The following is a 20429-nucleotide window of genomic DNA, read 5'->3' on the forward strand; positions in this document are numbered from 1 at the left end:
TTACCCCGACAAACCCTTCCTCCCCTTCCTCTTTCTCCCCCTGCATTGTGTCCCACCTGCACTCACACCTATTTCTCCTCTCTCCCCCCCCCTCCCGCTACATTATTTTATCTGGCTGCACAATTTTGTCTCACGCCTTCAGTTTTAATATCTGGCCTTTGTTCCAACAATCTGATCCCCCCACCCTTTCCTCCCCTCCCGTGCTTTTGCCTATCTATCAGCTGCCATGCATTGTCCTCCCCCTTCCCTCTCCCAGCTTGCTTTTCCACACCCACGCCCCCTCCCACAATCAGTCTGAAGAAGGGTCCTGACCAGAAACGTCACCTATCCATGTTCTCCAGCGGTGCTGTCTTACTGAGTTACACCAGGTTTTTGTGTCCTATTTTGTAAACCAGCAACTGTACTTCCTTGTTTCTACACTATATTAAACAGTAGCAGTTCTGGGCTCTCATACATATGGGAACACCATTTCCACATCCACCCTTTCATGACATCTCAGGGTCTTGCGTTTCTATCAAGTTTCCCTTCACTCTAATCTAAGTGAGAATTTCATTGTTCCATTTTGTGATATATGACAATAAAATACTCTCGATTGTTGAAATGCAAACCTGCCAACGTTTGGCCCATATCCCTCTAAACCTATCCTATTCCTGTACCTGTCTTATAGTTTCTTAAACATTGCAATAGTCCCCGTCTCAACTACCTCCTCTGGCAGCTCATTCCACACATGCACCACCCTTTGTGTGAAAACGCTACCCCTCAGGTTTCTATTAAATCTTTCGCCCTTCAACTTAGAGTCCTGAGCGCAACTTCCAAACCAATTGAAGACATTACATTTTAAACCATGCAATAACATAAAGAATTTCATCTCTTTAATTTCATATATTTATGTCTGTTCGGTACAGTATCAATAAAGCAAAGGATCACAGACCAAGACAGATTATTAACAATAAGCCTGAACATTGTTTCAAATTTGTGAACACAGCATATGTTTTGCTCTGCTTCTGTAATCTTGCTCCCGACAAGTTGCAGCCCTTGTATCTGGGAAGCATCCACAGCTGAACACCAGAGGGCATCATTGGAATTAGATAAAGTTCCTAACTGTAAATCAGGTTTACTTTGCTCCACAGCACACAAGGTGCTGGAGTAACTCAGCGGTCAGGCAGCATCTCTGAAGGACGTGGATAGGCAACGTTTTGTTGGGATGACCCAAAACCTATTAAATTTTGGTGTTACCATTTTTACTATATTTCAGGTCCACAAACATTAACATATAATTCCATAAATCAATATTGAAACAATTTCTAGAGGGCAGCATGGTGACACATCGGTAGAGTTGCTGCCTTACAGCGTCAGAGACCCAGGTTCGATCCTGACCACAGCTGCTATCTGTATGGAGTTTGTACGTTCTCCCTGTGACCGCGTGGGTTTTCTTTGGGTGTTCCACTTTCCTCCCACACTCCAAAAACGTACATGTTTCCAGATTAATTGTCTTCGGTAAGTTGCATAATTGTCCTCGTCTGTGTAGGTTAGTGAACAGGCTGAACGATGGTCAGCAAGGACTCAGTGGTCAAAGGGCCTGTGTCTACACTGTATCACAAAGGCTAAAGTGGCATTTTAAATAGAATATGCATTTGGTTGGAAGCCAGAGGCATAGCTGTGCAGATCTTTTGGAGTGCAATGAATTGTGTTCGGTCTGCCAACCTTCCTCGGTTGTGATCAAAAGATACAGCATGGAAACTGGCGCTTTGGCCCATTCACACCGTTCTATGTTATCTCACTTTCCCATCCGCTCCTTACACACAAGGGGCAATTTACAGAGAACAATTGACCTACAATCCCGCACCTCTTTGTGATGTGGGCTGAAACTGGCGAAAACCCACGTCGTCACAGGGAGAACGTGCAAACTTCACACGGACAGCGCCCGAGGTCAGAGGTCCAAGCTGGGTCTCTGGTGGTGAAGGCAGCAGCACCACTTTGCCACCCCCACACCCCTTCACACCCTTTATATTTCCATGGCCTCTACCTCTGTGGGAAGTCTTGATGCATTGGTCATTCTGTAAGGCAGAGTGGGGCGTGAAGGGCAAGAAGGCCTCAGATGACAGATCACGTGGCCCCCTCCTCAACACTGACCAGGTGGCTCTACAAAACCCCCTTTTATGTGTGGACTACTATATATTAGCGGGACCAAGCACAGACTAGGTGATCATTTCGCTGATCACCTTCGCTCAGTCCACATGGGCCTACGCGATCTCCCGGTTGCTAAACACTTAACTCTCCGTCCCATTCCCACACTGATCTTTCTGTCCTGTTCACAGTCAGAGTGAGGCCAAACACAAGTTGGGGTGACATAACTTAAACTGAACATGTCTGATTTGATGTAGGCCGATTAACATGCCATCATTGTTTTACAAACAGCTGATGCATACACTCGCGTCTCACAGTTCTGTCGGGTAGACAGCACGGTTGTTCACAAAGCTGTCCTTTTAATTTCAAACTGATTACTGTTTGCAAAATACTTTGGAACAGGATTTTTTTTTTTGATTAAATGCCTGCAAAACCCACGTAATTTTATAACTGCTGAATAGTCCCTCATAGTAATCTTTCTTCCTCTCCACAAAAGTACTCACATTTGCATTTTAAGAAGTTAATGCCCTGACCCGAATCCTGTGTCTGATACCATTCATTCACATTACCAGGCAACCGATCAAGTGTATCCCAGACCTAACACTCAGTGGAATGAGGAGACATGGGCTGTGTGAGACTGATGCCCATTTCCAGCTAATTTCACACTTCACTTGGTTGGAACGTATAATGGTATCCAAACCAAAGTCATGCCATTGCCACAGACTGTCTTTATATTAATGGCCGAAGACAGACACAAATGGCTGGTGTAACTCAGCAGGTCAGGCCACATCTCTGGAAAAACTAATAGGTAACATTTCGGGTCAAGACCCTTCTTCAGACCAAAAGTCGGGGGAAAGGAGAAACGAGAGATACAGAGGGTACTTAGGACAAATGAATGGAAGATATGCAAAAAGCAACTCTAATTAAGGAAATGGGATAATCAAGTATTAATGGTGTTGCGTGGTATGTTCAATTGAGTGAACACCACAACATTATTAGTACAATAAGTTTTACCATTGCATCTGAACAATGACACTGCTGCTGGAAGAACTTCACCAGTCAAACAGCTTGTGTGAAGGGGTCCCTGACAAAAATGTTTACTGTAGTCACAAAGAATTGCAAATGCTAGTTTACTTAAAAAGCCCCACAAAGTACTGGAGTAACTCAGCCGGTCAGACAGCATCCATGTCTTCCAGAGACGTGCCTGACCCACTGAGTTACTCCAGCAGCACAGTGTCAGAGAGTCATAGAGTCAAACAGCATGGAAACAGCATAGGCCCTTCAGCCCAACTTGTCCATGCTGACCAGCATGCCCCATCTACACTAGTCCTACCCCTGCCTGTGTTTGCCCCATATCCCTCTAAACCTATCCTATCCATGTGCCAGTCCAAATGTTTTTAAACTTTGTAATAGTGCCTGCCTCAACTACCTCCTCTGGCAGATCGTTCCATAAACCTACCATCTTTGGTGTAAAAAGGTAACTGCAGATAAAAGTTACTCCAGCACTTTGTCTCTAGATGCTCCATTTAAGTTTGTCCCATTTGCCTGTACACATGAAAGGCGATTTTGCAACTGCCAGGCCAATGGCCCTTTCTGGCAAAGTTAAAACTCTACACTTTTATCAACTTTGGGCTTAACTCCCACAAAGGCAACGGAAATGTGGTGACTCTTGTACTTGAGTGTTATAACCGAACGGTATGCAAAACATAATTTCACTATATCTAGGCACAGGTGACAATAAAGTACCATATGGTTTCTCTTTCTACAGAGGCGCGAGATTGGATAAGTTCCTGCTTTTGTTGCACATTTCAGCATCTCACATTTGTTTTTATACATCTGAACAATTATTTAAGCAGGGAGATCTTTGCAATTACATCCTACTTTGTGATTTAACTAGACACGCAGATTACATGACAACAGTCAACTGTGAAGATTGCCACAGCTGCCACAAGTCACACCACAAGTGCCATTCCAATAAATAAAACACATATGAGGAAAACTCATAGAAATTCAATGGTCCTCAGGTAAAGATGAAGGGGCAAGTGCCTACCTTTTGCAACGTGTTGGGACTCGTGGGAGAGGAGAGGGTGGTTGTGGAGAGGCTGGGAGCTGGGTTGTACGGGTGGCATGTCCTTTCCTGAATGCCACCTGATCTTCGTGACCAATCCACCACCCCAGAACTAAATGGTTGATTCGCCGAGAGGGGAGGTTTGCTGAAGGTGGGCGACTCTACCACTTTGGGCTTGCTGACTTCTACTTCCCATCGGAACCCGTCGTTCCCGGAGCTGGACGCATGACGCGAGGTGAGCGCGTTGCAGAAGCCGGCTGCACACTGCTGCAGCTGCACCCTGCCGGCTGCTAGCTCCGAGCCTGCACTCTCTCTGCTCCACGGTGCACCCTTCTGCACAGTCACCGCATCCAGGAAGTTGCCCGTCTTACCGGCGGGGGAAGCGGCCGAGGGAGACAAGCTTCGCCTTGCGCCCGGTTTGCATGCACCGCCGGGTGTGCAAGCGCTCGGTCCGCAGCTGCCAACATCTGTCCAGCGGCGCCCCACCTCGACCTCAGGTCGCCCCTGAGCGCACAAGGCTTGGCAGGACTGTTTGCGGTTGTCGTGGCAGCTGCCAGCCACGCCCCCGGTGTCTATGGCCGCAGCAAGCCGCTCGGAGCCGGGCTTGCCCTGGATGCATCGCCCCTTCGCCTGCCCAGCCCCGCTGGACGGGGATTGCAGCCGGACGAAAAGGAAAGAAGTCTTGACTTGCTTCTCAGCCATTTCCTACTCACATCATTAGCCAGCCTCAGTGGAAGGGAAGATTTCCTAGAAAACAAAATGCCAAACGGTAATGATTTAGAAAGTTCAATGTCGTTAATTAAAACTTTTTTTTTTTAAAAGGTAGTCGCTTAGTTTAGAGACACAAGGAACTGCAGATGCTGCAATGGATGAAACTCAAAGTGCTGGAGTAACTCAACGGGACAGGAATGTTTCATTCCGAAGTTTTGGACCAAGCATCGCTTAACCATGTTGTCCAGAGATGCTGCCTGGCCCACCGAGTTACTGCAGCACTTTGTGTAGTACATAGACAGAAACAAAGAACAACAGATGCTCTTTAAAAACTTCGTATCTGGTCTGAAGCTTTATTCTGAAGAAGGGTCCCGACCCGAAATGTTGCCTACTCACGTTCTCCAGAAATGTTGCCTGGCCCACAGATTTACTCCAGCACTTGGTGTAGTTTACAGAAATAAAGAATTGGCGATGGTACACAAAAAAGCTGGAGAAACCCAGCGGGTGCAGCAGCATCTATGGAGCGAAGGAAATAGGCAACGTTTCGGGCCGAAACCCTTCTTCAGACGCCCGAAACGTTGCCTATTTCCTGCGATCCATGGATGCTGCTGCACCCGCTGAGTTTCTCCAGCTTTTTTGGGTACCTTCGATTTTCCAACATCTGCAGTTCCTTCTTAAACAAAGAATTGGCGATGCTGGTAATACATTTCTTGTCTGACCATAATTTTTAAACTGAAGAAGGGTCCCGACCCAAAATGTCACCAATCCATGTTCTCCAGATATGCTATCTGACTCATTGAGTTACTCCAGCACTTTGTGTAGTTTCGTTTAGTTTAGTTCAGAGATACGGCATCGAAACAAGACCACTGAAAGCCACGCTGACCAGTGATCGTCCGTTCATGTTATCTCATCCTTTCTTGACACGGCAGGGGACATTTTAATTCTTAAAGATGGTCAATTTACCTACAGATCCGCTCGTCTAGGGGATGCGGGAGGAAACCCACGCGGTCCCGGGGACAATGTGCAAACTCCACACAGACAGCACCCGAGGTCGGGATCGAACCCGGGACTCTGACGCTGTGAAGCAGCAGCTCCAGCAGCTGGGTTCACTTGGTGAGAGCAGGCTTGCCTTTCCCACACTCCCACCCCCCATAAAGTAAACATTGCATTGGCAACCACGTTTCTCCCGCGGCATGTAGAATTACCCAGAAGAATTGAAACACTCAGAGCTTTAACCGTTCATCATCCAAACAACAGCAGCAGCGGCGTGAACCATTGTAAGATTGTAGCCACTAATAACTGGCAGCCAATGTCTGTCTGTCTCTCTCTCTCTCTCTCTCTCTCTCTCTCTTTGCTAGCCCGGCGTTATACAACAGCACTTTCATCAAGAATGAGCCTAAAACCCCCATCGCATCCAAAGGCACCCATCCAACTGTAGACCGCGACCACACCATGTGTGTCCCCCTTGAAGGACAGACTTACGTTGCAATGTGTTGTTTCAATCGCAAAGCACCTCATAAACTCCCTGGAATTGAGGCGCCTTGCTTTTTTCCAACTTCCCTCCTCTTTCCCGCTACACTGCCGGCAAGCGGGCCCCGTACTTTGAAAATCGTCGCGTGGTTTCCTGGTAATGCGATGAATTGAATGGACAACACATACAGGGGAATACCATTCACATCACCGAGGGCTTTAGTCATCCTGGTTATCTAGCCTGTGATGCGTTGATCGTGAGCCCATCTCTCTGCCAAAGCCGGACACAAAATGCTGGAGCAGCAACTCAGCGGGACAGGCAGCAACTCTGGAGAAAAAGAATGGGTGATGTTTCGGGTTGAGACCCCTATTTCTTTTCTGGAGAAGGGTCTCGACCCTAAATGTCACTATTTATTTTCCTCCACAGATGCTGTCTGGCTCGCTGGGTTACTCCAGCTTCTTTTCCGAACCAGTCTTCTTACAACTCACAGGAACGTGGAATCAAATCCTTTCGTCGCTCACATTCACAAAAAAAGAAGTTGACCAACAAGAGCCCTATTGTAATCCATGATTAATGTTATATATTTAATTCTCTACACACTGTTTTATATAACCTGCAAAAATATATACCTCCTCTACTTACTTCCCAGAGAAAGATGTGTCTCGAAGTTGCAGGGTCTGTAGTCTAAAAGCGGGGTGCTACATTAGAAAGCGCGCACACACACTCACATTACAACTGGCCTGGCTGCATCTGGCATTCATTGAAAAGCCGCCTACGCTTTGGTCAGCGCAGAAGAACCATAAAATAATCTCCAGGGACCAACTGGCAATCGGGGGAGGCTGACGAATAATATTTACTGATAACTTACAATAGTGTTTATTAAGAGCAGCCTCCACACAAAAGGGCTGTTTAGGAAGTCACTGCCAAATGTATTACTTTTTGTATAATCGAGTCTCTGTTAACTTGAGAACTGTGCAAGTCTCTTGAGTCAATGTGATCTTTGGTGAGGAGAGAATCACACTGCTCGTTGACCAAAGACCAGGCATTGCTCCAAGCCCAAACAAATAACTTGAAGCTGTTACATGTACACATCAATTACTGTCATGCTAATATTTCTCAAGTGCCATTTTATAAATGGATTAATTTACATATTACAAATAAATACTTAATGGGATGAAGATTATGGATAATTTCCCAGATAATTTATCTTTTTAAAGGCACACTCTCTTCAGGACAATCAGATAACAAGCCACTCTCTTCCTAATCCTCAAGGGATCAGGTTAATTGATGTCAGAGAATAGGGACAGGTTCAGGGTGTGTCAGAGTTTAGAAGGATGAGAGGGTATCTTACAGAAGCATATAAAATTATAAAAGGACTGGACAAGCTGGATGCAGGAAAAATGTCCCCAATGTTGGACGAGTCTAGAACCAGGGGCCACAGTCTTAGAATAAAGGGGAGGCCATTTAAGACTGAGGTGCGAAAAAACTTTTTTCACCCAGAGAGTTGTGAATTTGTGGAATTCCCTGCCACTGAGGGCAGTGGAGGCCAAATCACTGGACGGATTTAAGAGAGAGTTAGATAGAGCTCTAGGGGCTAGTGGAATCAAGGGATATGGGGAGAAGGCAGGCACGGGTTATTGATTGAGGACGATCAGTCATGATCACACTGAATGGCAGTGCTGGCTCGAAGGGCCGAACAGCCTCCTCCTGCACCTATTTTCTATGTTTCTAGAACAAATGCTATATATTCCCCGAAACGTCACCCATCCTTCTTCTCACATCCTATTGTCAGTCTGAAGAAGGGTCCCAACCTGAAACGTCACCCATCCTTTTTCTCCAGCCTTGCTGCCAGACACGTTGAGTTACTCCAGCATTTTTGTGTCTATCTTACTATGTAGTCAAGTTGAGTTGAGATTTTTTTTTTGTCATATCTAGTTTAGTTAAGGGATATAGCATAGAGACAGGCCACTGAGACCACACCAATCATCAATCACACCGTTCATACAAGTTCTAAGTTTTCCAATTTTTGTATCCGCTCCCTCTGCTAGGCTGAGATGTTAAGCTGTTCTCTGGCTCATTTCAGCCCAAATGGTGAGATGGCACCTCAAACCTAATAAATTACCCCAGAACTTGGAGTGTTTGGAGATACAGCATGGAAACAGGCCCTACGTCCACCAATTCAACATCGACCATTGTTCACCCATTCACACTAGTTCTATGTGTGAATAGAACTGCTGATGCACACTAGTTCTATGTTAGCCCACTTTCTCATGAAATCCCGACACACGGGGCAATTTACAGAGGCCAATTAACCTTACAAACCTGCACGTCTTTGAGATGTGGGAGGAAACCCAAGCACCCGGAGGAAACTCACTCAGTCACAGGGAAAATGTGCACACTCCACACAGAGAGCACCTAAAGTCAGGAGAAACATTTCTCCACTCTCTGTCGATAATTGATGTTATACTAATTTCAAACAGTCCCCACTTCAAATTATTCTTGGTCAGACAGATATTTCATTGTGCCTGTATCTCATTGTACCTGTACATATGGACTGCACAGTGTCCCAAATCAGCAAGAGTCAAGAGAGTGTTTTATTGTCACGTGTCCCAGATAGAACAATGACATTCTTACTTGCTGCGGCACAACAGAATATGTAAACATAGACTATACACTGTAAACAATATGATAAACAGAGAGAAAAAAAAGTAAAGACCCAGAGATACGAGTTCATATACAACCAAGTCAGCTGGGATTTAAAATTTAGGTTAAAAAATTAATGTTATTTATGATTACATTAAACATTAGAAGATTATTATAAAAACACAAAATGCTGGAGGAACTCAGTGGCTCAGGCAGCATCAGTGGATGAGTCGAGACCCTCCTTCACAGTCCAAAGAAGGGCCCGGAGATGTAATGTCGGCTGTCCATTCCCTCTTCAAACACTGCCTGGCACGCTGAGTTCCTCCAGCATTTTGGGTTTTGCCCATGATCCCAGAATCTGCAATTTCTTGCGTCTCCATTATAAAAACACATGTGGTTCACTCATGTCTTTGAGGAAGATTCCCCTGAAACAGTAACAATGAACTGGAGAAAGAAAGAATATCTCACCTCCAAAGGAAGAGAGTGGCATATTTTTATTCTTTTGCATGTTGACATTACATGTTATAACTCCATGCTCATTTTTCAGGCCACTATACCACTATGTAGAAACAAGAAACTGCAGATGCTGGTTTACACAACAGGAAACAAAATGCTGGAGTAACTCAGTGGGTCAGGCAGCATCTCTGGAGAACAAGGATATGTGAAACTTACAACTCAACCGGATGACCATTGAATTCTCCAATTATGGGTAACCACTAACAAACCCATCTAACATTGACCTCCAATTTCTGGTAGCCCTTGCTGTCTCCTCTCCTTCTCAGCTCTCCCTCAGCCCTTGGGCTTGTCCTCTTCCTTTCTCCTTTCTACCCCCTCCCCCCACCCTACATCAGTCTGAAGAAGGGTTTTGGCCCGAAACGTTGCCTATTTCCTTTGCTCCATAAATGCTGCTGCACCCGCTGAGTTTCTCCGGCACTTTTCTCTAACCTCTAACAACCCCCCCTCCCCTTCCCCTTTTCCCACGCCCCCTCCTTTCTACCTCCCCATCTCCTGTACCCCACATAGATTCACAACTATTTCTTCCCCCGCCCCCCCCCCCCCCCCCCCCCCCCCCCCCCCCCCCCCCCCCCCCTCCCCTACATTCCATTCCTTCCTCACAATTTTGCAAACTCTTCAATCCTGCTGTCTCATATGTTCTGCTTTAATCTCTGGTGTTTGTTCCAACTCTCTACCTATTAAAAACCCTTGTTGCCTGTGTCCACCTATTCCCTGCCACGCATTGCCCTGCCTCTTCTCTCTCACAACTTTCTTCCCCCCACATTTCCAATCAGTCTGAAGAAGGGTCCCGACCCGAAATGTTACCAATCCATGTTCTCCAGAGATGTTGCCCGACCCATGGAGTTACTCCAGCACTTTGTGTCCTTGCACAGCAACACAATCTTCATTTCATGTATTGCCGTGGTAGCATCTTAACTCACAAACATAGTTCCCCTTATCCTCAAAGCTGTGACTGTGGGCAAATCTTGAGTAGCTAAGAACACCAGCTGAATCCAGGGATAATGGGGTGTTGCCATTCATTAAATAACGTTTGATGTCTGCAGGTGATAGTTGTCGGCTGGACAAGATCATCGCTGAGCATATACCCATAAATAAAGAATAATTTCTGCAGCAATTGGTTCACTGAATACATGTTTTGGCAACCACAAGATTTGCATCCAGAATTTCCCACTCCCCTTAAGTTCTGTAATAACGTCCCTCAACCAATCCATCTCTCCCCCTTTTCTCCCTCGAGTCAGGGGTTAAAATCTACCTTTGATTAAGAATTTCTGTCTTATTGTGTAACTGGAAAGCATCTTACCCCTGTTGATATAAATACATGCTGCTTGTGGTTTGTTTAGTTTAATATTGACTCTGTATGAAAGTGTTAGGTTTTCCTTTCCCCTCTCTTTGTGTGGTACCTCTCCTGCCTTTGTGATTTCTCTTTCTGGCTCATTGAGCGTTTTATGAAGGCAACCCATATTGAATCAGAGAAAGTTCATGGGAACAGTATGCTTGATTTTGGTTTTCTGACATTTCCATTCTGGCATTCAGACAATGATGGCTTACCGCCATCCCAGATTACTGCAGTTGACTTAACAACTGCAAACGGCTTTGTACGCTGCAGAACCTTGAGTCAGCATGCTGATGCCCAATCATTTTCACAAAACAAACTGTGTTCGTGTTAGTGTCCGAGCATAGGCCTGCTAGAGCATGGTGGGCAGTGTGGCATGCAGGATACAGATGGAGAACAGAGCTTACAGTGCCAGAGACCCGGGTTCAATCCTGATTACGGGTGCTGCTGTCCAGAGTTTGATCATTCTCCCTGTGACCACGGGGGTGGTCTGGTTTCCTCTCATACTCCAAAGATGTACAGGTTTGTAGGTTGACACAATAAGCTGGAGTAACTCAGTGGGTCAGGCAGCATATCTGGAAACAAGCAATGTTCATTTTACTTCGGAGTCACGTGAGTGCTTCCGTGAAGAACCCGCTCAGCACGCATGCGCGGCATTACGTTCAGCAGAGCAACAGCGGCGCAGCGGGAGTCAGGCGCTCCCGCTACGGAGGTGAAAGAACGGACCGTCAGGTAAGCTGAGGTCGGGGTTTCTTTCACAGGGAGCCTTCTGCTTTCAGGCAGAGAAGAAAGGCTCTAGAACAAACCTGTCCCCCGCTCGACTCCACGGAGGAGCGTTCCATCTGGGGGGGGGGCAGCAACAAGGCGGTAGGACCGCTTACCAGGCGCTCCGTCATCCCCGACACCGTGCCGAGCCCAGCCCGCTAACGCCTGAGCAGCGGGCTGGAAGTCACGCCATGGAAGAGGCGTCCGGCCGGTGGCTCCGACTTGTCGGACGGGGACGTCTTTCCACCCGCACGGAGGGAAAGACAGCTGTCTGAACAGACCTGTCCCTCGCTCGACTCCATGGAGGAGCGTTCCATATCGCGGGAGCAGCAACAAGGCAGTAGGACCGCTTACCGGGCGCTCCGCTATACCCCGACACCGTGCCGAGCCCAGCCCGCTAGCGCCTGAGCAGCGGGCTGGAAGTAAAGCCACGGAAGAGGCGTCCGGCCGGTGGCTCCGACTTGTCGGACGGGGACGTCTCTCCACCTGCACGGGGAGGGGAGACAGCCGCCTGAGCCGCATGGAGCGGCTCTTGGAGCAGAAGCTCCAGCGGGACGCGCTTCGTGAGGGGCGCTCTCGTAGGGGGAGTTCAGGCACTCCCTCCACAGTGCCTTGTGCACTGTCCATTGCTTCCTCCTTACCCGAGGGTAGCTTTGGTGACCAGGACTGGGCTGGTCAAGAACAGGGGACAATGGCTGAAGATCTCGGGAGTATGCAAGGGGTGCAGGAACAGGAAGAGCTGCTAGGTGTGGTGGACCGCTATGTGGCAACCCCACGTGCAGGAGGCCATTAAAAGCCTGACGTCTTTGTTTTCCTCATTCCGTGGACAAATACGGAGATGACCACAACCTTCGTAAACAAATCATAAGACCTGCCATAAAAATCCTACATTTGCGGGGTTGTGCAAAACCCCAGCCACTGAGCCAGATCCACTGCTCTTTGGCAAAAACCTCACAAAGCATATGGAGGACATGAAAGAGGTTTTACAAAACTTTCGGTCTCATGAGGGCAGGCCCGGGACGAGCAAACCAAAACCAATAATTCCTACGCAGCAGCACGCCATCGCGTCCATCAGTCGACCTCTACCATATGGGACTGATGAAAGCTCGGGGTCCGCATTCTATCACCGAAAGTCTTCTTTAGACCAGGGCCCAGAGCGGACCCCATGGAAAATGTGCCACCCCCCAACATCACCGCCACGTCAGACGACATGCAACACTCGTTGGACCGGCAGGAAACAGAAGAATACCCATAACCATGGAGGTAGGTGGGTCTGGTTCCTACCAATATATAGAGTAATACTAACACATGGGAGTCTATCACGAGTGATCAGTATATACTCAATGGCATTAGTGGATACAAATACAATTCATACTAGTAAAATTGCCACCAGGTCAACATTCACCCCAGAGGGTATTTTCCCCTCTCCGTTAAAGAAACGAGAGGGACAAGCTGAACTGGTGAGAATAATTACAAAGGGTATCATGGGAAAACCTGAACTCTTGCAATTCGTATCAAATATATTCACTAAACCCAAAAAAGATGGTAGATGTCGCATCATCATTGACTTAACTTCACTAAATATGTTTGTTAAGTATATACATTTCAAAATGGAACCGGTTGTTACTGCCAAACAACTAAATTCCAAAGGATACTTCATGGCAAGCATTCATCTTAAAGATGTTTACTATTTAGTACCATTCACAAGGATCATCGCAGATACCTGAAATTTACCTGGATAGGGCAGCTATGGCAGTTTAAAGCGTTACCCAATGGGTTCACATCAGCCCAAGATTATTCACCAAAATACTAAAACCAGCTCTGGCAATATTCAGAAGAAAAAAACATATTGTCATTGCATATCTTGATGATATCTTAAATAATAGGCAAGACCATGGAATTGACTATGTTAGCTGTATCAGCTACCAAACAGTTATTCGAAACCCTGGGATTGTCTTACATCCAGATAAATCTAAGTTGAAGCCATCCACAATCATGGACTACTTGGGCTTCACAATTAACTCAGTCTACGTGACTGTAACATTGCCAAGAGACAACATAGTTGAATTGGAACAATCATGCAATAATTTAATGGTCAACAAACTACCAAGTACTCGACAAGTAACAGAGTAATTGGGAAAATGTTAGCAGCATTTCCGGCTACATAATTCGGACCTTTGCACCAAAAACGACATACAGGTCATTATGATCGTGTCATGAAGTTACCCACTGAAGCAATATCAGAACTACAGTGGTGGGCAAAAAACGTTTGACATAGTTTCAGCCTATTATCATCACTAACCCTACGTCAGTTATCCAAACAGATGCCAGTGCTCAAGGCTGCAGAGCAACTAACCCTATATCCAGCACAAGTAGTAGATGGACTAACCCAGAGTCATCTTTACCACTTACACTGGGCATTAATTATCTAGAGATGTTGGGTGAATTTTATGGTTTAAAAGCATATGCACAAATATGCATCATTTGCATGTACGGTTACAAATAGATAATACTACGGTGGTGGCCTACATTAACCATATGGGCGGCATAAAATCGGTATCATGCGACAAGTTGGTCAACACAATTTGGCAATGGTGTGTCGAAAGACATATTTGGCTATCAGCAACTTACCTGCCAGGTAAGCTAAATACAGTGGCAGACACCAGGTCATGTAAATTTAATGACAACATCGAATGGATGTTAAAACCCCCCAAAAAATTTTTTTGCAAAAGTTATCAAGCAATATGGCACGCCAGATATCGATTTATTAGCATCAAGGCTAAATCACCAGGTACCTATGTATGTCGCTTGGGAACCAGACCCTGAGGCAGCAGCGGTAGATGAGTTCGCGCTGGATTGGGGAAATTCTTCTTCTATGCATTTCCTCCCTTCTGCCTCAACAGTCGGGGACTACGCACAATACAAATGGACTCTGCTTCAGGTATTTTGATAGTACTCGACTGGCCTACACAGCCATGGTTCCCAATGCTCCATGACATGGTTGTTGAAACTCTGATGGTATTCCCCAGTGACCCAGAGTTATTAACACCCAGTGTCGGGCACAAGCCACCCATGCCATGAAAAAATCAAACTCCTGGGTTGCAGATTCTGCACAAACCACTTCTGGGACTGGGATTATCATAATAAACCGTAGACACCATGTCAGCATCCCTCCGAACATCCACTAAAAAACAGCACTTGTCCAGCATCAAAAAATGGGAGAAGTACTGCTTGGATACAGGGACCACCTACTCAACCGCTACAGTTACCAACGTACTGGAATTCCTGGCGAACCTTCACCACGATGAAGGACGCAGCTACAGAGCCATCAACACAGCTGGAAGTGCCCTGCCTGTATATTTAAAACCAGCTCCAGGACAACAGGCCATGGGGTCGCAACTGCTGGTGGTCAAACTAATGAAGGGTATTTACAACTCTAACCCCCTAGACCAAGGTACACCCATACATGGGATGTCAGTGTGGTCCTGACATACCTCAGGGGGTGGCCACCAGCCAGATCCCTCAACCTGGAACAATCTATGCTCAAAACACTCATATTGATGGCACTTGTATCTGCACAGAGGGTCCAGTCACTATTGCGACTGGACAGCATGCTCACAGCTCCAGACCAGATCTCTGTCGTTATCCAGAGACTGATCAAACAGAGCAGACCAGGAACACCTAATCCTGTCGTGGAATTCCGGGCTTACCCGCCAGAACCACGGTTATGTGCCATGACCCACCTACTATCCTACATAAACACAACCAAAATATTCGAGGGAGCCTTGTGGGTCAGTCATAAAAAACCTTATGGTTGGGTGACGAGCCAAACCATTGCGAGATGGCTCAAGCAGGTGCTAAAAACTGCTGGGATAAACACTAACATGTACAAATTTTATTCCACCAGGGCAGCATCCACGTCGACGGCTAAAAGAATGGACGTGCCTATAGACCACATCCTGGCTACAGCAGGATGGTGGGGGGGAAAGACCGTTCAGAAATTTTATAATAAGCCGTTGGCAAAACCTGTTTTATTTGCAGGAAAGATTTTACAGACTGCAAATATTTAATTTAAGCCCAGGGGAGCAATTTAATTTCTTTGTTGTTATTGTTAAAAAATACCATTGTGTTTTTCTACAAACAGATTCATTGGTTGATTACGATAACACACTTCCTCCCTCAAGGACTTCGGCAGTGTGTGAAAGTAACTGTTACACGGTTTGAAATCACAGAGCTTTGAAGTCTTCACGGAATCACTCACGTGACTCCGAAGTAAAATAGTAAGATTAAACGAGAACTTACTAGTTTGAAGTTTGATCTGTATTTTACGAGGAGTTACGATGAGGGATTACGTGCCCTCCGCTCCCACCCTCAATAATATGGATCAAACTGATAAACTGATGTCTCCTTGTCTTTACTATGTTTACTTCAATAACTGTGTCTATCTGTGATTCCGTCCGCTGCTTTGAAGTATGCCGCGCGGTGTGCAGAGCGGGTTCTTCACGTAATCCCTCATCGTAACTCCTCGTAAAATACAGATCAAACTTCAAACTGGTAAGTTCTCGTTTAATCTTACTATTTTTCTCCACAGATGCTGCCTGACCCGCTGAGTTACTCCAGCAATTTATGTCTATCTTCAGTGTAAACCAGCATCTGCAGTTCCTTCTTACACAGGTTTGTAGGTTAATTGGTTTCTGTAAATTGTAAAATTATCCCTAGTGTATGTAGGTTAGTGTACAGGGTGATCGCTGGCCGGCATGGATTCGGTGGGCCGAAGGGCCTGTTTCTGCTCTGTATTTCTAAAGTCTAAAGTAAAGTAAAACTGTTGCAAGAAATGGTGGATTTAGTGCAGGGACCTGAAATCCAGGTGGGCTCCAAACCAGGAGCCTGGAACTGAGTTGGAAGCCACAAGGCACAAGTGAGTCTGGGTCAGAACATGGTCGTAGTGCCGGAGAGCAGCAGGAATCACAGAGGGCGGGCAGTGAGAGAGGGTCACACAGAACTCACGGAGAGAGCAGGAGAACTTCTTCAAAGTAGGCAATCCTTAAGGAGATTTTGCTGTGAGAGTCAAAATGTAGAATCAAAGAACTGCAGATACTGATTAATGCTGATTCATAGCAAAAGGATTTAAGTATAAGAGCAGGGAGGTTCTACTGCAGTTGTGCAGGGTCTTGGTGAAACCACACCTGGAGTATTGCGTACAGTTTTGGTCTCCTAATCTGAGGAAAGACATTCTTGCCATAGAGGGAGTACAGAGAAGGTTCACCAGACTGATTCCTGGGATGGCAGGACTTTCATATGAAGAAAGACTGGATAGACTCGTCTTGTACACGCTAGAATTTAGAAGATTGAGGGGGGATCTTATAGAAACTTACAAAATTCTTAAGGGGTTGGACAGGCTAGAGGCAGGAAGATTATTCCCGATGTTGGGGAAGTCCAGAACTAGGGGTAGCTGTTTAAGGATAAGAGGGAAGTCTTTTAGGACCTAGATGAGAAAATCATTTTTTACACAGAGAGTGGTGAATCTGTGGAATTCTCTGCCACAGAAGGTTGTTGAGGAAATTTAATTGGCTATATTTAAGAGGGAGTTAGATGTGGCCCTTGTGACTAAATGGATCAGGGGTATGGAGAGAAGGCAGGGATGGGATACTGAGTTGGATGATCAGTCATGATCATTTCTAAAAATTGAATGGCGGTGCAGGCTCGAAGGGCCGAATGGCCTACTCCTGCACCTATTTTCTGTGTTTCTATGTTTCTAATGCACAAAGGACACAAAGTGCTGGAGTAACAAGGCAGCATCTCTGGAGAACATGGTGACGTTACAGGTCAAGGCGCTTCTTCAGACCGGGGACTCGACCTGAAACATTACCTATCCAGAGAAGCTGCCTGACCCACTAAATTACTCCAGCGATTTGTGGCCTTTTGTGCTCGTAGTTCGGCACACTGATGTGATTGGTCATCATGCCAAACCAGGTGCTCTGGTTTTCTCATATATCATAAAACTGTTTGTTAATTGGCTTCAGTAATTACCCTTACCTTTGGCAGGTGTGTGGGTGAGTTGTAGAGGAATTAGAATGGAGTTGATGATATTTTTGTGAAAGAAGATTGCAGCGATATAGGTGGGAAAAGAGATTAGTGGGATAGCTTTGAGAGCTCAACAGGTGGAATGGCCTCCTGTGTTGTAAGTTGTCGGAGATATGAATATGGTTATGAAAATGAATCGTTAGGAGTATCAGAATCAGAACGGGAAAAGGGCAAACAGCCTGTCAAGCCTGTTCATTCATTTCATATCAGTCCACCCAAATCATGTCTCTTTCACATGGTGAGCTTAATGCTATCGGTCTGAAAAAGGGTCCCGACCCAAAACATCACCTGTCCATGTTCTCCAGAGATGCTGCCTGACCTGCTGTGTAACTCCAGCATTTCTATAAATCAGCATATGCAGTTCCCTGTTTCTCCATGGTATTGGTTTGCTTGGGGAACGGTGACTAATACTGGGCTGGACCATTACCAATCTTTACCTTCTCATAACCTCGTCTAATAAAACCAGTTTCTAAAAAGTTTAATTTACCAAGATGTAATTTATTTTTGTTGAAGAGAATTCCATGTTTCCACCACCCTTTACTTTTCTGACCTGCCTCGCTGTAATCTTAACGTTAATTCCCTTCCTTATTGACTGTTCCTACAGATTTAGTTTCTCTCCATTCCCATTTAATCTCGTCATCCTCAATCACCTCAATTAGTTTACCTCTTATATTTAAGGCAATGCAAACCTAGTCCATCCATCCACATAAATATAACACCAATAATTGCATTATTTGAATGAATGAATGAATGATGAATGGATGATTGAATGAATGAATGTATGATTGAATGAATGATTGAATGATTGAATGATTGAATGATTGAATGAATGAATGATTGAATGATTGAATGATTGAATGATTGAATGAATGAATGAATGGATGAATGATTGAATGATTGAATGATTGAATGAATGTATGATTGAATGAATGAATGAATGAATGAATGAATGAATGGATGGATGGATGAATGGATGGATGAATACTTTATTTGTCGCATGTGACAACACAGTAAAATTCTCAATCACCTCAATTTGTTTACCTCTTATATTTAAGGGAATGCAAACCTATTTAAATAACACCATTTATTGCATATACATCTACCACTAATATTCAAAACATTTTCCAACTGGTTGTATATTTATTTCCCTAAACCTTTACTACAGAATTTACAAACTCATCTTGTTATCTTGGTGCCTTTAAAAGGATTTAAAAGTCCCCAGAATGGAATGTTTATAAATTCTATCAGACATTCCCATATCCCGGGTAGACAGCTGGCAAAACATCCTCCAGGAATAGTGGATGACCACAGTAATCACAACAAGCCGAGGAGATAGGAATCAGTTTCAAGTCAAGTCGAGTTTATTGTTACATGAACAGGTACAGTGAGGTTAGAGACAAAATGCTGGGGTAACTCAGTGGGTCAGGCAGCAACTCTGGCGAACATGAATAGGTGATGTTTCTTCAGACATCTCACTCTAAAGAAGGGTCTTGACCCAAAGCATCACATATTATTTTCCTCTACAGATGCTGCCTGATCCACTGAGTCACTCCAGCATTTTGAGTCTATCTTCAGTGTAAACCATCATCTGCAGTTCCTTCCTACACCAGTACCGTGAGATTAGTACAATCTTGCTTCCAGCAGCATCGGAGGCACATAGACTCTGACAAACGCACAAAAACATAAATTATACGTAGATAATGAAAGACGGTAAAAAGGAAAAACAAAATATGCACATAAATAGTAAAATTAAATGAGAACTTACCAGTTTGAAGTTTGATCTTTATTTTATGAGGAGTTACGTCGAGGGATTACGTGAAGACCCCACCAGCACACATGCGCGACATTCTTCAAAGCAGTTAGCAGCGGTATGAAATCACAGACAACAGTAGTTGAAATAAACATAGTAAGATGAGAGAAACTAGAATACCAGTTGACCTTTATGATAAAGGGTGGGCGTGGAGGGCACGTAATCCCTCAACGTAACTCCTCATAAAATAAAGATCAAACTTCAAACTGGTAAGTTCTCGTTTAATCTTACTATTTTACTTCAGAGTCACTTTAGTGACATACGTGAAGATTTTAAAGATCTAGCCTGTTCATGCCGTGGAACGAGTTTCCATAAGATCCCCTCTCAATCTGCTAAATTGACCAAGGAGGAACCAAATCCAGAAATTCATAAACAGTAGTGAATTTATTATCAGTTTTTTACCTAATCTGCTCCCTATCATTGGGGATAAATCATATTACTCAACTTAGAAATTGATTCTGCAATATACCGCAGGTTTGGTAATCGCTTATTGTAGAATATCTGGAAGGTCCCTTCTCCCTAAATCATCCTGCTGTAGCTCAGGATGTGGTCCACTGCATGACTTCACTGGCCAGCTGCATGGCACTTCCATGCCTTTTCAATAAACTGGTGTACCGACCCATAGTATGCATCTCCCCGTTTTAGATCGATGCAAGCCATTAAGTATAGTCTGCTTTCTGTTTTTGCCACCAAAATGGATAACCTTGTTTGGCAGTAACAAAGGTCTCCATTTTAAAGTGAATATACTTTACAAAAGTATTCAGTTTAGTCAAATCAATGATGATGCGGCATCCACCATCTTTTTCAGTTTTTGTGAAAATGTTGGATACAAATTCTAGAGTCATGTTGGGATCTCTCAATTACTCCTTTAGCATATAGCCTCCCCAGCTCTGCATGACCT

At 45.1% G+C, this 20429-nt stretch overlaps 1 protein-coding gene across 1 annotated transcript in view; it reads right to left on the reverse strand.

Moving 5' to 3' along the window:
- Positions 1-20429, reverse strand: part of psd3l (pleckstrin and Sec7 domain containing 3, like) — a 405977-nt gene that overhangs the window by 371818 nt on the left and 13730 nt on the right. Inside the window, exon 2 of the mRNA XM_055642234.1 lies at positions 4178-4942. Within this exon, the coding sequence (XP_055498209.1) occupies positions 4178-4897 (720 nt within the window). The 5' untranslated portion in view covers positions 4898-4942. The remainder of the gene's footprint in view (positions 1-4177; positions 4943-20429) is intronic.

Source organism: Leucoraja erinacea, chromosome 1 (assembly GCF_028641065.1).
Source record: "Leucoraja erinacea ecotype New England chromosome 1, Leri_hhj_1, whole genome shotgun sequence".
NCBI lineage: Eukaryota > Metazoa > Chordata > Chondrichthyes > Rajiformes > Rajidae > Leucoraja > Leucoraja erinaceus.